The 18,684-nt window shown below is 37.5% G+C and overlaps 1 protein-coding gene across 1 annotated transcript; it reads right to left on the bottom strand.

Annotated features, from left to right (window-relative positions):
* Positions 1-4,214: 4,214 nt before the first annotated feature.
* LOC145502804 (uncharacterized) lies at positions 4,215-7,437 on the bottom strand. Its single transcript, XM_081482190.1, has 4 exons — positions 7,260-7,437; positions 6,686-6,781; positions 6,305-6,398; positions 4,215-5,609 (listed from the first exon to the last, which is right to left on the bottom strand). The coding sequence occupies exons 1-4, from the start codon at positions 7,320-7,322 to the stop codon at positions 5,209-5,211; spliced, it is 654 nt and encodes a 217-aa protein (XP_081338316.1). The 5' UTR covers positions 7,323-7,437; the 3' UTR covers positions 4,215-5,208.
* Between the last annotated feature and the right edge of the window lie 11,247 nt (positions 7,438-18,684).

The raw sequence follows: 18,684 nt of genomic DNA, 5'->3' as shown, positions 1-18,684 counted from the left end.
TACAGCACAAATACTACAGCTACTACCCCAAAAGCTAGGGGGGAGGGGGGAGGCGATTGATAACTTCTTAACGTCAAGCGCAAAAGTGAATCAAAAATCAGGCATAAGCCTCAATGATATGTTTCTGAAGTTTGCTAAGGACTAATGCTGCTTCTGAAATACTCTTCCATGCTTAGAAAAGCTATCATGCATTATGATATTGCCCTTCATGTTTTTATGTCATGATCACTTTGTAATGGTAATTTTATTCATTCATTCATTCATTCATTTATGTTTATTTATTTATTTTTTGTATGTTTAAAAGCACGACTGAAGTGGATTGCCTCTATCTTGTTCTCAAGTAATTGCCACCAGGCCAAGTTCTTCGTTTTCATTTGTTTGCGACGGCCTCAGGGTTTTTTTGTAGTGAATTTATTATTATTATTTTTTGCTTGCTTGCTTTCAGAAAACTGTAATTCTAACATAACAATATAGTCAGAGTTGGCGAGCAACTGTGTTGCAAGTTAGAAGTGAGATAGAACAGTTCGACTATTACATTCTAAGTAGGTGTGAAGCTTATAACGTTTGCCTGTGACGGTCCACATAACAATTTCCCCTTCTTGTTTGGGTCTAAAAAGGACTAACAACTACCCACATACGTACCTGCCCGCACATTATTCATGTTTCCTTACTTTTAAATTCTTGCAGTACTTGTACCATTCGACACATCTATGGAAACTCAGCCGAGCATTTAAAAAAGCCAAATACTGAATATATTTTTCTGTCTATCTTGGTTACATTATACACAGAGTATTAAGGAAGGAATACTTGTGAATTCGAAGAGAAAGCAGCCATTGTTTTTCCTGAATAAATGAATTTCAGCTTGTTTATTGTCATGATTTACTTACTAAAGTGTATTATCGTTTGTCTCACGATCACGTAGGGGCCAAACCACCCCCTTAATGTTTCATGAAGGCTATATTTGCTTGGTTTACATATTTCTGAACCAAGTTTGGCAGATGAGCTTTCTTTGTTCTCCAGTTTATTTTAATTTAGAAGTTGTGACAGAATGTCAGATTATGACGTCATAATTGATGACGTCACCTAAACGTGCTGTGATTTTTTGTAAAATCTGATGTAAAGATTATGTCATTGGAAAGGCCTTGACTTGAGGAGTAAAATGCCGGAAACCGTTTTTTGCTATGATGATTATTTTTTGAGATATGGTAAATTAAATATTTTTTTGCTGTCCGCCCCGGAATTTGCTTAACCACACTGTCCTTCTTAACTCTCTGGTTTATTTTTTTCAGTTTTTTTCTAGGAAGGCTAATAATCTAGAAAAATAGAAAGCTTGATGTTGTCAAAAATCGTATGGTTTTAGAAATTTGATTTTCGGCTTTGTTAGGATGGTATTAACAGTAAAAAAACGGGTGACGTCACAGGTTATGACGTAACAAAACTAATTTTAACGCAATACTAGGGGGATAATTTTTTATTCCGATTTTCTTCTTTATTTTTGCTTTAGTCATCTGGCACATCACATGTGCAACATAGCTGCATTTGCTGGAACAAAATTGCGGCTCCAATTTGGGGATTTTTCTCAGGGGGGGACCCCATATTTTGCAGAGTTATTTTTCATATTTAAAAATGCCATATTTCATTTAATTTATGTGATATGGACAAAATTTTTTCAGGTTTCAACTCCCTTTGATGTGCTCTTTCCAACACATTGTAAAAAATATGCAAATTAAAAACTTCAAAAGTGGCAAGAAACATGACGTCATCACTGTGACGTCACAACTTTGACATTTACTGACATCTTTCACGTAAATATAATTGGCAATAGGTCTCCTGCTCATCTGCCAAGTTTGGTGTAGAAAGAGTCAATACTTTTTAAGTAATGCGAAATAATGTGAAATATCCAAGAACTGACGAAACATTTGGGGGGTGGTTTGGCTCGTAGTCACTTGAGATGTAGATAGCGACGTTTCGACTGTTTACTGCTAGTCTTCTTCAGGCGATAAGGTCGACTGATTGCACGGTATCATTTATATCACAAAGGTCGGCTGTTTCTGAACACACCCACGAGACCGGCCACTATCCTATCTGGAATGAGGTCAAGTTTATTGATCGAGATCCTCACTGGTACACACGTAGGGTCAAGGAAGCTATTCACATAAGACTTCACCCTAACAACATTAACAGGGATAGTGGAATTGAAATTCCTGAAACATGGATACCCACGTTCAAGAAACACAACAACAGGAGAACGGTACAACAGCGGACCACTGAGGGAACAGCTACTCGCCGGAACAATGGAACAATAGGAGGAACAATGGAACAAAAGGATGATCGAAATGCACCAATCACAGCCGGCCTTTGTGATATAAATGATACCGTGCAATCAGTCGACCTTATCGCCTGAAGAAGACTAGCAGTAAGCAGTCGAAACGTCGCGATCTACATCTCAAGTGACTACATCGTGAGACAAACGATAATACACTTTATTATTGCATCTACCACGATGAATAACAACAACCTTTTCCTCGACATTATTTACTTTCTCGTGTCACGTAAAAAAATATTATCCAAGAAACCAGCTGAGTGGTTCCTGCAACCGTCAGGATGAGCCGAAATTCTGATAAATAACTTTCAGTACGACATATTTGCAGATATCAGAAAAGAGCTCTTTCAACAAAGGAGAGAAATTCCGTTGCTTAAGAAAACCAGTATGGCTGCCGTGAAGTCATGTAAAAAAGATCTTATGCAGCTTCCTTGACGAGAGGGAGTCAAAAGGCATGAACAATTCATATCCGGTCCAAAACCAGCTTTGGAATTGAATTTTATCCAATTTCTTTCAGAGACAATCGCGTCGGCGCCAGGAACAACCACCAGATAGACAATAAACCGAACTAAAAACAGAAGAGAACGGAGACGATAATCGCGTCCATGCATGACTATACAAAATAGTCTTTGTGGTGCAGCATGACACCAAGGTATTCTTAGAGCTAAGTTCCACGTTCTCCAGCCTCATCAATTACAGCGGGATCGTCCTATTCAGGCGCGCTACTGAGACTGAGGAAAACTGCCGCTTTTGATCCGGGGTTTACTCCCCAAAGTTTGTGGAGGGGATGTGCAGCCCGAACCTTGAAACCAAGCTTGAGACCTGTGCCCCATTCTAGACCAAAATCTGTGACTTTCCATACCTTTATTCAGAACTGAAGGAAAACACGATACCCATTTCAGACCTCTAAAATTAGTAAAAGGCTATAAATATGTCTGTAGCTACGTAACTATAAATGTAGAAATGGCTTCTATTTGTGTAAACATCCTTGCATACGGCGACTGCACCCGCATATTTCGACCGGCAGTCAAAACCAAACTGCCCTACCGAAACGACGCGATACTAGTCTTTTTCTTCGCAGGCTAACAGAAATAAAGACAATTTCCAAGCTGCTTAGATCTCTTCTAATACTTAAAACGAGAATTCTGGGTTTAATTTGACGAGGAATAACATATTTTGCTCAAAATAACACAGCTATTTTCCTACCTGGCGACATTCGACGAGCGACGAGCGAGTTGTCGGATGCGGCCGGACGACCCAGTTTTAGCGCCAAATTAAAAGTTTGGAGAAATGCAAAAACTTTGCAAAAAACATTTGCAAAATGTATCATTTTCTTTTTTTTTTTTCACTTTTTACAATCTGATCTCGAAAATGAGGAGATAAATGCTAATATGCGCATATTGAAATCTCTAAGTATCTCTCACTCTTTGATTGGAGCAGTTTTCAATTGAGTGTCGAGAGTAATTAGACAATTACTTTGGTTTTGGTTTTGGTTTTGGTTTTGGTTTTACTATGGTTTGAGATTGGCTGAGTAGTCTAATTGGTAAGTAATTGGTTTGGTTTTGGATTTACGGCACTCAATTGAAAACCGCTTTAAGGAGCTCTTCAGTCCAGTTTGTTCTCGATTATTATTGTTAATTAATATTTGCTGTACGTCAACCGTGTTTCGTTACTTAATAACTAAATTATGTGTTATGTAAAATATTTTGGTTTAATTTTGTTTATCCTCTCAAATTCATTCAATTCCTTTTTTCTCCTATTCTCTCTTTTAACTAAAGTAAAGATAGTTCGGTTAAAGTGATAGCAGCTCGCCCAGAATAGCACTGCTAGCTCCGAGCTACTAAGACTTGTAACCCTATTAGATATTAGCAAAAGTTACTGTTATGGTTTGTGGAATTATAAGTTCCTTTTCGGGAATATTCCATGCTGTCTCTAGTGAGAAATGTTGCTCGACCTCGATGTCTTTTCTCTTAACATACACTGACGTCAGGACAGTTCAGTTTTCCAGCCTTCTGGATCTTGATTACTCAATTCATATCTCAGGCGCGCCAGCTGTATGCAAGGATGAGAAGAGCTACAAATCAATATTGATTCGAAAAAATTAGTTCCTTGTAAGCAAAATACCCAGTGTCAAGCCAGAGTGAAGAGCACACCCTATTTCAGACCAAAACTGGCAAAATCTATCACGTTTTTCAGACCAGACCGCTCATACCTATTTAGCCCATATAAAGGAGTACACTCCACCCCCCCCCCCCTACCCCCCACCACCTCGGGGGTTTGATAAAGTTTTTATTTGCCGTGTAATAATAATTATAATTCTAGGACTCTGACAGGTGCCGAGATCTCAGTCACCAGTTGAATTTCCGGTGATTTCTCAGCTACCAGCACATTTCTCAGCCATGAGTAAATTTTGCAAATCTCAAGTTTCAACAATTAGCTTTATTTCTCGGCTGAAGATTAGAATTTAGGCCAATTCTCAGTAATTGGTTCCAGAGTGATCAAATTCTTATTTCTCCAATATCAATAGATTATTGAGCCCATGGGTGACGAGAACAAAGATTATCAACAAGAATTGGATATTTTCTTGATTTATCCCTAAATATATTCTCTGAATTATTAAACAGTTGTAGCATAAGAAATCAGTCCAAAAAGGAAAGAAATGTGAAGGGTTAAAGAATGTTGCTGTACAAAGTTAAACACAACAATGTGAATAAAATAACAATTTATTGTACTAGTGATGAGAAATTTACGTTCACTGAATGTATTGAATTGAAAAGTTTGATTCCCGCTCTTTGAACTTCAAGGGTTTCATTCATAAAATACCCTATATCTTGCTAAACATTTCTCGGGAATAATTATTACAATTGTTCTTTTCCTCAAGCTGGTCACCACGGCCTCCAAACTGGTAACATTGCGTTGCTAGGTGACGTCACTGGCGGACTTAAGCAAGTTTTTGAAAAAATGCCGTTTTCATTTCCGGTTTGTGTGGCCGTGTCCTGTTGAATTGTCGAGTCAGCAACTTCATTTGTTTTCTCCGAGGGTGACGGAGGCGGTGAAGGGTAAGGAAGCCATACAATGGTTGGTTGGGGTGTCATGGCAACCATGGGGCCCGAGACGAAAGGTGACATGGCATGTGACAGTAGTGGAATGGGTTTCATATCAGCGGTCATGCCCATGAGAAGTGCATCTTGTGACAGGCAAGGCATTTGTGGAGCTGCAGGCAAATGCCTTTCTTGAGTGGAAGAATCTTTGTGCTCTGTCGTGTGTTCAACTCTCGATCTTATCCCTAGAAAATGATACTGATTGCTTTAGTTTCAAATATAAATTATTCAAAATATTTTAGTACCAAGCCCAGGCAACGCTTATCACAAATTTTTGCTGTTGGCTTCTATACATTTAGGAACAATTTTTTATTAAAATAATATAACAGATAAATTCCCTTTTTGTGATTTGTTGTTGTGATGATTTAATCTTATATCTTAAAATGTCTTTCATCTGAGCTGTAGCAGATGGAATTCGTGTTCAGCATTTAAAAATAAAACAAGTTTTAAAGCAGAGAGGTTTTGACTTAAAACAACCATTCAAGTTGTTAAAACAACCACTCAAGGCATATATCAGATCTCATATGGAGTTTGGATTTTACATAAACGGACAACACAAACTTTCGTGGTTGGGTAGGATAAGTGACTGTCTGGCTTACAAACAACAACATCTCTGAAAACAAACATCCTGTCTGAGATAGTGACGTTTATTAACGTAACTCGTTCCAATTTTGTCACATTTTTACTAACGTCATTAAATAAATATTCGCTTTCCAGCTGTGACAATTTTTTGTCTCTGATGCGAATGTTTCCGTTTTTTGTTCTCTTTTAACTGGTAAGCGATCGCCCGGCGTGACCAGTGTATCTCACTGTTGAAAAAATTAATGAAGTTTCTGTTGACCAAATCTATGTTTGATGACGAAACTTAAACTTTACTAACCTGCTTGCATTGTTTTTCTTGCGTGTGTTCCTTTCAAAAACTGCACTGTCATCTCTAGAATGTCAGCTTTTTCCATCTTTGAATAACGTGAAATCTAAATAATAGCGGAGTAAAATCTTACTTAAGTATTGATTTCTTACTAAAGAAAGAAGAACGCATCTCATTGCTATAGAGAGATCGGTTTCCACGAAAACGGTTTAGAAATGCCACTGCAGAGGGCTATTTTCTCTACAGATAAAGTAATTAAAACCAAACTTTACTATGCTGGTTACTATACAGATTACATTTAAAACACATTTAATATTTAAAGTATACATTGTTTAATCTCTCTTCTTTAAATCCAATCTGCCAGAATTACACCGACATTATTTGAGTACTTACATCTTTATTCAAAGCCTCCAGTACCAAATGCTTGATTTCATCCAAGCTTCCATTAATTCTGTCGCGCCTTAATTTCTCTATCCTTGGTTTTTGAGCCTGAAAATTGAAAAAAATCGAGAAGAGATTATTTATAAATAGTTCATCGTGTGTTAAAAATTATTTACAAAGCAAAGATCTTTTAAGACGAACAGCAGCTTGTTAAAAAAATGTATAAGAGCGTGTTTCAACCTGCATATGGAAAAATGCTGATCGGGTGGTTTCTTCAGCATTTGTTTTATAACTTTCACAGTAACAACTGAAGTTTGGTAGTGAATTTTGCTGAGGCAGGACTTCATTATGTAACGAAACTATTTATATGAAGCAGGAGCAAGGTTTGAAACATCAGACGGAATTTGTTGATGCCATTTATAAAAGTAAAAAAAAATTAATTTTATGATTCAGAATCGCACAGTTGTTTGTGTCTCACTTCTGAGACATTCAAGCATGCTCAGCGAAAATGGTTCGACTTGTGAATAAGCATACTAACATTTCAACATTTCTTGTAAAAATATATGAAAAGATAAAAATTTTTTACCTTTCTGCGTTCGACTCGAACTTTGCTGACAAAATCCGTGCTATTGTGATCTTGATACGCCATAATTCTCAATTCAAACTGAGTGAAACGAGCGAGTTCAAGACTGGCGACGTCCGCGACGAATAGTTTGCGTCTTTAAACTACGTTCACTATTTAACGTCAACAAAACCAACTCCTCCTTGCAGAAAATGCTTTCGCAGTGACTTCATTGTTAAATATTTGTAAACACTTTAGTGGAAACATAACGTTAAACAATAACCTTAATAGTTAAGGACTATCATATTAACTTAACAATAACATCTACCGTGGGAACGTCCGAATCTGATTGGTCGGCACTGAATAGGCACATGCCGGCCGCCTGCAACAAAACCTCTAAGGAGCTACCCGCGCGTGACGAGTGTGAGAAAGCTCGTGTGATTGGCTGGTTGTTTTCAAACTTCCAGCTCGTTTAATTAGCGGCAAAACATCGCGAGTGCCGCGAAGCAAATTAAACAATTTATCCGCCCCGACCACGCGTGCACAGCGAAGTAGACTCCACTTCTTAGCGCGCTTTTCCACTGCAGTTTTATTTTATGTGCTTTGTTGCGCTGATTACCAGATATTTTCTCACGGAAGTTGTGTCCGCTTAGACGCATCTCTCTCCACGTGTGTTTATAAAAGGGCATTTGCTTTTCTGGTAGTGATTCTAGTGACAGTCTTTTGTTACGCGCTTCACACGGGGGTACACACATTATTTGAATAACAAAGGCTCGTTTTATTTTCCCACGGTAAGCTCGCTTCTATGCGTCTGTGTTTGCATTTTATCTCAAACTAGAGAAAGTGAAATGAGTTCCAAGGATGCCTTCGACGCTGGTGGCACAACAAATGAGATAATTACGCGTCGTTTGACGACATGTTTTCCTTTCTTCAATTTTTTTTTTTACTGTTGAAAACAATCTGTCTGTGAGTACTATTGAAAACAGTCCAAAAGAAAAGGAAATGCCTAAGATGATTCCACGATGCGTCATGGAAGTTGTAAAGTCCAAATTATTTACTGTTGTTGTTGTTTTTTTCTTCTTCTTCTTCTTCTTCTTCTTCTTCTTCTTCTTCTTCTTCTTCTTCTTCTTCTTCTTCTTCTTCAAAGCATCTGTCCAGTTATCGGCTTGTATGCGCATTATAAGCTAAGAAAGTTTGTCCCGCCTAGATGACAAAGCGCGTGTACCAAAACTCTCGCAAGTAAGTAGCAAAAAGTGATTACTCGCCCGTGAGGCTGATCTTGCAGCGGGAACGGCTCTTACGTATCAGACACGGAGCTACTAGAAAGCCAAAATAAAGGAGGGGAAGGAAGGGCAATAAAAACCTGTCGGAGAATGAATATGGCCGCGGGAAATTGTATTTTTCTCTCGTTTTGTCTCGCGACAACTCGTGAGATTGTATTACCTGTCAGTTAGATCACTCCTATGTCAGTTTGTTTTGACTGATGTGGCTGTAGAAATTAAAACACCGCAGCAACTATAATTAAAAGTTTATATGAATTTTTTTTTTCTTCAATCTCAAGAACTATATGTTCGGAACATTTTTCAAGCCAATGCATGAGACATCAACCTTCACATCAAATTTGTTTGTTTCTTCCGCTGCATTCCGGTGCCAGTGAACGGTCGGCTAAAGCATATTCAGTAGTAACTATGGCTAAAGGCATTAGTCTCTGAGTGCTAGCAAAGTTAGTAGAGGGTTCCCTCTACAAACTATGGTGCTAGCTCACGAGACTGTGCGCCAGAAAAACGTCAAAGACTAGCGCAAAGGATTAGTGAGACCAAGTTATCATCGTTAAACTTCAGACCAACTACGTTCAGATTAACTTTATTTTACGTACACTAATACATAACGCGATTTACAGTTTTTGCTCCTCGTTGATTCTTAATCTTTTCAAACGATAGCCGAGAGTGTCACCTTTTTCGGTAAAGACTTGAAGCCATTTTCAAGTTCATCCACCACTTCGCCGGCTAAACCTGACCTAGCGTCAATATGCGAACTTAGAACTGAACCGCGTCGAGAAAACTTAGCCCTCACTAGCTGCATGCTATACAAAAAGACGTACGTGATGGAGCGTGTATAGTTTCCCTGCGCTTTTGAATTCACTAATTGGACTTTAAATGGCGAGGCATAAGAATACCAAAAACACTATTAGCTTCCATTCAAAGTTTTGTTGTTAGCCTAGCTAATTATCCGTTCAGTGGTGTTTGTACACATGCCCTCCGGGTCACATTTGTCACTCAAACGAACAAGCGGGCTGGCGACATGAAAACTAGTTACATAAACGAAAAGAGCAGGTCCCGTAAGTTTGAGTACAATTTTTAAGTGCTCATCACACAAGGTTGAATGCATGCACGAGGAGTGTTGTGAAGTAAACTTTGAATAGAATGAGCCACGGTTAATTGCCGGTTAAGCTAAGCCGTTATCATCGATGGATAATCCACAGCCTGTGGTTTATCGCTTTAAAAGCTACTATTTCATCTTCGATATTCGACGTATTCCGTACTTCTGCTTTCGAAAGCTTGGCAGAAGTACAGATTTCGGCCTGATCTCTCCTTTTTTGGATATGTATTCTCAAATTATGGTGGTTAAAGATACCCTTGGGAACAAGTTCGACATTGTTCACTAACATGCAAGGTCACTTTGTGGAAAGCATCAGTTGAGCCTTAAATGTTGAACTCAGCACTATCAGGGATAACACAGCTTTCTAGCAACTTAAATGGCATACCAGACCAGATTGATTTTTGTTAACCAGTCATAATTGTTCTCCGATATGAATCTCCCTTATCGACCCCAGGAAATTCGGATTGTGCCTACTTAAGGGAGTTCCCGGTTGGCAGAACTATTTTTCTAATTAGCACAATTAACTCGGTGGCATAAATACAAATGAATATGTGATGGAATTAAGTGCTGTAAGTCGAAGAATTTTCTAGAACTATAACAAGTCAGTTGTTGTATGTCGTTTTCTGCCTGGATTTAGCATACTGCATAAATAGTCAACAACTAAGCCGTAATTAGTTAAACTTAGAGTATCAGCTCAACCGATATAAGAACGAACTCTGACCGGATTACCACAGTATACCTACAGAGTTAATGTATTTGAGTCTCTATTACAATCGGGAATCTTATTTATTCTCAACTCCTGTAGGCTGGAATTTTGTGTTTGTTAATATGTGCTATTTCAGTAGAACCAGCCAATTAATATATAAGATGGCCAAGTGTTGGCGCTAATATGAGAATAAACTCACGAAAGATCTCGTACATACGTACATGCTTTATTTAATAAGTAGGATGTTACAGAAATGGCAGCTGAAAGTTCATGTGGACCTGCTATCTACTACAGCCCAATTAACTTATGGTACAATACAATTATCTGAAAAGATATGTAAAAAAATTGGGGTGTATACATGATTATGAAAAATAGATAAAGTCATTTGATTTATTGACGATTTGAGTAGCTTCTTTTTTTTAAAAGAAAAACAAGTAATTTGGCCAGAATATTTTGCAAGAATACTTTTAGATACCTTACAGATTGCCAGGAACAACAAACCGCAATTATTCCAACCCTCTTTTCCTAGCTTTCAGTTCCTTCACTGTTCAAACAGTTTTACTTATAACACCGATGACTAAACTGTTGATCAGGATACTGATGAATGAATGCCGTGAAGTTCAGAAACTAATAATCCCTGGTGGAAAGTAGTAACAATATTGCGCTGAAGCCATTGTAGCAAATCCCGAAGAGAAGGCACACTCTAAAAGTAAGCGACCTCGAGTTGAACGTAACTTGACTTCCCTTATAGATAAACAATGAAAACAACACAAAAATACATCAAGTTGTGCACGTATTTAAGCGCGGATTTCATGTTCTAATAATTCTGTGCTGATATCGAGTAAAAAAATCGTTTCTTTTCAAAAGTGAGTTTTCATCCTTTAATATCTATTGTAGTATATTGTGTAAAACAAAGTTCGAACGTTTTCGTGAATTTTTTTCTAAAATCATCTTTATCATTAGTATTCAAAGATAGATGGACTCCCATCAGGAAAACGTTTTATATACCTGAAGAAAGAGAACCCTAAATAGTTGAGCCCATCCGAAAGAACCGATTCGGTAGGCTACTAAATCCCACAATATGTAACGCGAGAGTCTTTTATTGCTCAGAACTTTACACAGTATGATAAAACGATGATCGATATAGGCTGTTCAGCAAATGATTGGGTTATTAATATTTCGAAACTCATTCCGACAACAAGGAAAGCGGAAACCCATACAAAGCTGGCGACCTCTTTTATAGTTATAAAATATAAAAAATATGATATAAACTTTATTTTTATATGATAAAAATTTAAAGCTAAAAGCTTGCGGGGCCGTGTACAACTTAAAATTTAAAATGGCATCTAAAATGATATTGAAATATCTTTAAAAACTGCAAGATTCGCTACTGATCATAATTCAAAAGCTTAATAAAATTTAAAAACATTTTCTTTTAGTGGAGCAGTTTGAGCGAGTTACGCTTCGAAGTTAAAAACTAAAATAATACAGTCATTCTTACACAATTCCATCGCTACTGCTTAGTGTTTCTTAGAAATTAAATGCCTCAGGAAAGACAGCTTGCTTGAACATTGTTTAGTGATCGGCTGCCATTTGCGCTGGATAGTAACCTAACAAGACTGTCACAAAATGTATTTTTTGCTGCGTACAAATCAAATCGACTAACAAAAAATAATAATTGATCTTCCATTTATGTTGAGCTGGTAGTTCCACTAAAGACGTTTGACAGCAACATTGACCTTAGCACTTTGTTCTGTTGTGTAAAAATATTCTTCTCCCTTTTTAACATTATATTTCGATTATGAGCTGCCATTTGTTCGGTACTGTGGCTGAAGTAGCAGTCCTCAACCGGTGCCGGCTTTGTATTATTGTTCAAAGCCACCTTGTCCAATTGGTTGTGGATATTGTCCTTGATCATGATGTCTGCACAAGGCAGCAGCTAGGCGACCTACTGAAGTATCTTTCAAGACAGCACCTAGCTTTATTGAGAACCTGTTCTGTTCTGTTGTTTTGTTCAGTTGCCTTGGTAAATTCACAGAAGGAACATATGGGCACTTTGTCAGAGATCATAACCCGGTACACAGAATTATTCCTTCATGAATATTTGACCGATAGCTAGCAGTAAAGCAAAACAAAAGGGACAGTATATCAAAACCAGAAATGAAACAAAAGCTGGTGTTAAAGTTCTACCGAATCAGTTGCAGAACTGAGACGATAAGTGACAGCAATTATGTCTGCATTTCGCGGTTGGAAAATGAAGTTTTAAAAACCGGATTTACATCTAGTTAGAGTATTCACCAAAGAAGTATTACTGTCGACTGAAAACTGAGCTTAGCAAAATGATATACTGGAAAACAAAATTGATCGGTGGATCAAGTCTCGCCTAGTTCATATATAAGAAATCATTTTTGCTATGTATAAATTTACTTTTAATCAGTGTAAGCCTCGAAAAGTTAATAGCAAAATGGCAAAGAAGCTTTGATAAGCCAAAATTAAATTGAAGTTTGAAAAGAGGATATTGAGACTGACTCAGTATTGAGTAGAGAATAACGTCTTCGTGTTTAGGCTAAGACGCCATTTTTCCTTCGGTGGTGGACATCGTTATGTGAATTCACTGAGTAAAAATTCGTTAAGTTGTAAAAAAAAAAAAAAAAATTGGTGACTGCAAGATCAGTTACACTGTCCCATAAGTAAGCCGAGGGAGAAGGTTCTTGAAGTGTGAAGTAATATTTAAATCTCTTTGTTACCAGTTTCAATTTGAGCGAATAAGGGAATAAATTTATTTATTACAACTTGTTTTCACAATTATCGCCCACAATTTAGAACATTACCTTGCAGGTCAGTATTTTCTTATATTGGCGTATATTCACTCGGTGGACATACGTTCTGCAGGTATTGCATTGAACAATTTGTGCGAATGAATAGTGTATTGACACTGCTTCCGCAGCTCTTATTAAATTCCACCCTCTTTCAGACATCTGCGCATTCTAATTGAACAATATCGAATAAAGAAAGATATTACAACACTTGCAAAACCTTTCAAAGAAGTTATTCATATTTCGTGGTTTAGTCTCAAAAGTCCTGATAAGATCTCGTATCTGTTTCATCGAGCATGCAGCTGGGCCAGCTTCTATATCTTTGTTGTTTTAGTCTGTATTCTTTTAAGCTTTTGAGTCGCACGTACACTTAAGTTCTTTAATATGCTTGATGATAAACCGAGTTCTAAATGCCTAACAGCAAACCTTCATAAAGCTACAATAGTTGCAGCAGTTAATATCCTGTTCTTATTTTACATTAAATTTGTAGCCTATTTCTGCATGCGAATCCACAAAACTTCGACCAAACTCAAACGTATCAAGGCATGTTTTCGCCCCGAGAGATTGTAACTTGATGATGAGAAAACGAATAGCTCTTCAAATTAGACAGTACTCTTGCTCAGCAGCTTTCATTCAAAAGGTCAAACAGTACGGATTACCTCGTATGTAGCGTGATAACTGACTACAGCTGTATTAGCAGTACCACATTACAGTGACATTAGAGTACGGCAGAGCTTGACGTTCACTGAGAACTGGACTGAAAGACCTTGTACAGTATGATCAGTATATAACTGTAGTGTATCTCGTGGAATTCATGTAGTGCTTTACAGCCGAGTTCGAACCCTCGATGTTTCGAACTTCCCGTTAACTCGAACCAAAAGTCCTTAAATTGCTCCCCTCAGTCGAACACTGTAATTTTACCCTGGATTTCTCGAACTATCCGATTTTTCAAACCAATGTTCGTTTCCCTTGAAGATTAAAAAAATCGGGATTTCACTGTAAGTGACCAGACCAGACAAGTTAGAACCATTTGAATTCACTGACTTGATTTAGTCTGTAAAATTTAGTCTGTAAGAAATGATTTGGTCTAAAAAATGCTGTACTAAAAGTGTACTAAGAGAAAGATTGCTCAGCACTTAACAGGGAAAGAGCTTGTCCCGCTGGAACTTCGTTCGGCATAAATCATATCATTTTTTTTTGTATTATATCACTTCTTTGTGTGTGTCCTGATGTGAGGAAACTACCTGTAGCATTTTTCAGTTTTCAAGGAGGAGTAAACTTCTCTGACCTAAATAGTTCAGTTGAGGTCTGATTCGGCGGTCAGTTCGAAGATCACTTTCTTTTGTTTACCAATGCAGTCTCGATGATTTGTTTAACTCTGACTGGCCTGGTACAATAAGTAAAGCAATAATAAGTACAAACATGGAAGCTAAGCATCAGCCCTTGCCGTGGTTCAGAAATCAACTAAATTATCGAATTTATTCATGATCAGTTCCGAAGGTATACAGAGCAACTTGGAAAGGCAAAACGCACATAATAAAATAAATAACAGTAAAACATAACATTACGGCAAATATATAACCTAAAGGTAGATACGGGACGGTTATTTTTTCAGTTACGTTCAGGCAATCGGGCGATTGTTGCCCGGCCTTTGTACACGGGACACTACGCAAAAACCCAGGCAATTTCAATAAAAGTTCCTTTCCAATTTTAGTTTTAGCTGCCTTAAGCTGCTTAAAAAAGGTTATCGTTGCCTTAAATTGACTTAAGTTCCCTTAAGTCGGCAAATTTTGCTTAAATCGCCTCAGTGTCGCCAAAGACTTTAGTCTAGGCTTAAGTCTCGGTTGTTTGATCAGTTTGTTTTCATTTTGTTTGTTTTTCAAACGGAGTTTAATTTTAAAGGGTGCCATTCATACTTGTCGGTGAAGACTGCATAGGCTTCATTTCTTTACTTGTTTATAATAACTGCAGTAAATGTGAAAAGAAAGACTAACCTGAAAACAATACCTACAGTGGGCCGCACACAAATATGTTAGTTCCAGGGATTTCTTTTCCCACACTACATGGCAATATTAACGAGTTCGAGTTCTCCTTTAAACTGGAGATCTTCTGTATATCTCCGGTAGTCGTTCGTTAGATTACAATAGGAATGGAGATGAATAACCCCTTGGGACTGCTGTTCATGGATTTTCCATCGAAAATTAGACGCATAAAAACTGATATTTTGCTGGTTGTGAGAAAGTACCCTTGCATGACACGGACCACAGACGGATCACACTTTCTATTCCAGCTTTGATTCAGCATCCAAGCCGCTTGAGGTTTTGGAGATAGCTGCTACTAAATTTCCGAAAGCAAACTTAGAAGATCCCTTCTAATTTTACACGAAAAGAATTTGCCATCGAGGCTTATTGCAACTAAAATGATGCATCTTAATAGTCCCTTCCGTCACAAATGGTTTGTGGTATCCTGATCATTCATCGGTTCGCAGGTCTGTAGGGATTATCACAAGTTGCGTGTCCAATTTGAGAATGTGTTTCCCGTTATCTTGTCTGAGAAGGGTGGTCCCATAACTGAATTAGAATTCATTTCCGTTGAACTAAGTACTATTAAGTCCTTTTCCTAATTGAACAAGGAAATCCCCCTAAAGCGCGGTGTCTGCCGCCAAGTCTGAACAGTCAAACCTTGTTTGTATTCATTCGTGCAAACAAAATGTTATACTGTATCGAATAAAGGCAACATTCAAAACAGAAAGATTGTCTTCCTGTTAATGCTTCAACGCAACTCAAATCAAGTAATCCTGTTTAACATGGTTGAAGGCTACTCGTGAGTTATCACAATATCGAACTCATACAATTAAACTCCACCTCAATACATACATGGAAACAAATGAAATGAAATGAAACTTTCTACGACAAGATCATCAGTATGGGTCATTGATTTCGGTTTTGACTGCCTTCTATTGAAACAAGGTAACCAGCTTCAAAGTATTAATTTTGATAGTCTAGCCTTAACATCACAGGCATGAAAATCCACCAAGAATAAGGATGCCGTATTAATTTGGGGAATACTGGGGAAGATTTAGGAGTGCGTTAATTTTTGGGATGCAAATGTACTTAGTATCTTCAATCTGTGTCAAATGCACATTGTCAAGGCCGTAGTTAGTAACAGCCAAACCGAGTTACTTTCCTCAGTCATATTTTTCGTTTTGTTGCTGTTATTCATCATAAACACCCTTAAATACCCGAGAAGAGAATTTCACCATGGAACGGTTACCACGATCTACCACAGTCATACGTTTTTCACCGACATTTCCTCGTTCATATTTTTTTTTTCTGGTTAAGGTCCTGATCGGTTTGAACAGTATTAAAGGTTTTTAAAGGGAAGCTACTGCCGATGAAAGAGAATTAATCCATTATTCGACCTGCTTATGAACCTCACGTTTATCCTCGAAATAAAACCTTTTGTTTACGGAAACTGCGGAGAGTCCAGTCTAGAACACCAAGTATCAATTTCCCTTTTCTACATCCGACATTTCCTCGTCATGACTACAAAACACGTAAGCTTTAATTATTTGACACAGAACAAGAACAAACAAAAATGATAAAAAGCATTGAGAAGAAAAACAATTCAGGGAGTGACTGGAACAATGCAATAGGGGAGAAGTATCTCCACATGTGCCAGATGTGATTCAAGTATCCAATTTTCAAGAACGAACAAAATGGATAATTCCTTGGTGCAATAGTACTCGTGCATTTTGCTTGTCTTGCTAGGAAAATTACGAGAAAAGAAGTGGTGGAACAGTTATAAAAGAAAAGAATCTATTTCTATGTACTTCAGTCCGCAATGAGTTCGTCAAATACGAAAAGCGTATGGTTTTATTGTAAAATATTACAAGTGTAAATTAACAAACAATACGATTTTACATCTACATTTATTTTGTAAAGAGTAATGCTACATTTTTGAACGCGAGTATATAAATATTTGAAAAGTGTAGAACAATTACCAACCCGGTGGTAGCCTGTTTGCAATTCTACACAGAAAACTGCCAATTTAGACTGAAGTTCCACTGTCACATGAAATAGATCAGAGAAGTCTCCAAATATGACTACAAATTATTTTAAAACTTACATCATTACGTAGAGGACAAAAGTTTCTATTTAGGACTACCTAGAGCTCCAGTGTAGTCATAAAGTGTAATTAAATTTGTTGATGTTTGCCTCAAATTATAATCGCTTTTCTAATATAAGCAAATTCGGCTATAAAATTTACAGAACTGACAGACTGATGGTTCAATTCCTGACTGTATGACAGTTGTTGGATGAGAAACTCCCGGGGTAAACATGACAACTCGGAGTTTAACGGCAGCGAACCCTCCATGAGCAAACAACATTGCTTATTTGACTAAAGCTCGATACACGCCAATCTGTCTTCTAGCAACATAATATCGCTGAGTCATCATCATTTTCCTGCCTAACTTAAGAGGGGGTGTCGAATTTATTTTACTGTACAGTGCAGTTTCCCTTCTTTTAATGTCCGCTACTCCAGCAAACCGAAAAGGCGCCTGACAAATTAAAGGAGGGGAGACGAAACATTAGATCATGTTTTATGGAAAATGGTTTTCTCCCAATCGATTAGTTTTGACGCTGAACTAGTTTTATTTTCTTGTACAAGGTATCGTATGTTTAGTACTCGAATTTTCGACGTTTGTATGGCAAATTTACATGCCGCAAGCTTGCTACCAAATTGAGATAAATCCCGTAGTTCTTCTGCTTCTCTTTGCATTCCTGTTTCAGAAAGCGTCTCTTAAGTTGTTTCACGTTACTTTTTCTGTGTGCAAGCAGTAGACCTGAACACTCTACATGTCAACATGTCAACACAATGTTCCGCTGTTTAGCTGAACAATGGTTCAACAAATTGAGAGCAGAACTCTGCTTTTGTAAATTATGCTGATATATGGAGATAAATTTCTTCATAGTCGTTACAGTTTACAAATCGTGGTTCTACACGTTAAAAGCAAATCAAGATTTCTCTTGATACAAGAGAAAGTTTTATCAATTACTTAAGCACCTCATAGAAGATTTTACATCCCCAGTAGTTTTACATGAGCTGACTCATCTAGCATCATGAAGTTTGATTTATTTTAAACCGATAATAAATTTGTGGAAAGATTACTGATATGTCAGAGTTTCAGTGGAGAAAGGATTACTCTCCTTGTAAAGAAAATATCGAGTTTTGTGTTTTTTGTTTTTTTTTAATTGCATCGTGAGTCGTTTTCGGAAATAACTGGTTGGTTTTAACACTTAATTCAGAGCTAAATGGCTAGACAAATTAATTTCTTACTTTTTCCATTCAATAGTTTATGCTAAGAGCTCAGAAACTAGATGTACTTAGTTTAAACTACGTTTGCCAAATAGCCAAGGTTTTGTTTCTGTCATAATTACAGAAGGGGTTGGATTTGTTCAACAACTTAGACATTTGTTCGCGAGTGTCAAACAGAAATCTGTCTCAATGTCCTTATTACAGGAAAAGCAAACAGACGTCCACCTGG

This window comes from Orbicella franksi, chromosome 11 (assembly GCF_964199315.1).
Source record: "Orbicella franksi chromosome 11, jaOrbFran1.1, whole genome shotgun sequence".
Classification (NCBI taxonomy): domain Eukaryota; kingdom Metazoa; phylum Cnidaria; class Anthozoa; order Scleractinia; family Merulinidae; genus Orbicella; species Orbicella franksi.
This window is presented reverse-complemented; position numbering and strand designations above follow the sequence as displayed.

Coding starts and splice junctions, on each gene's coding strand:
- LOC145502804 (XM_081482190.1), bottom strand. CDS start 7,322: ATGGCGTATCAAGATCACAATAGCACGGATTTTGTCAGCAAAGTTCGA. Junction 6,782..7,259: donor TTCGAGTCGAACGCAGAAAG/GTAAAAAATTTT, acceptor TTCAATTTTCAG/GCTCAAAAACCAAGGATAGA. Junction 5,610..6,304: donor AAGAAAAACAATGCAAGCAG/GTTAGTAAAGTT, acceptor ATCATTTTCTAG/GGATAAGATCGAGAGTTGAA.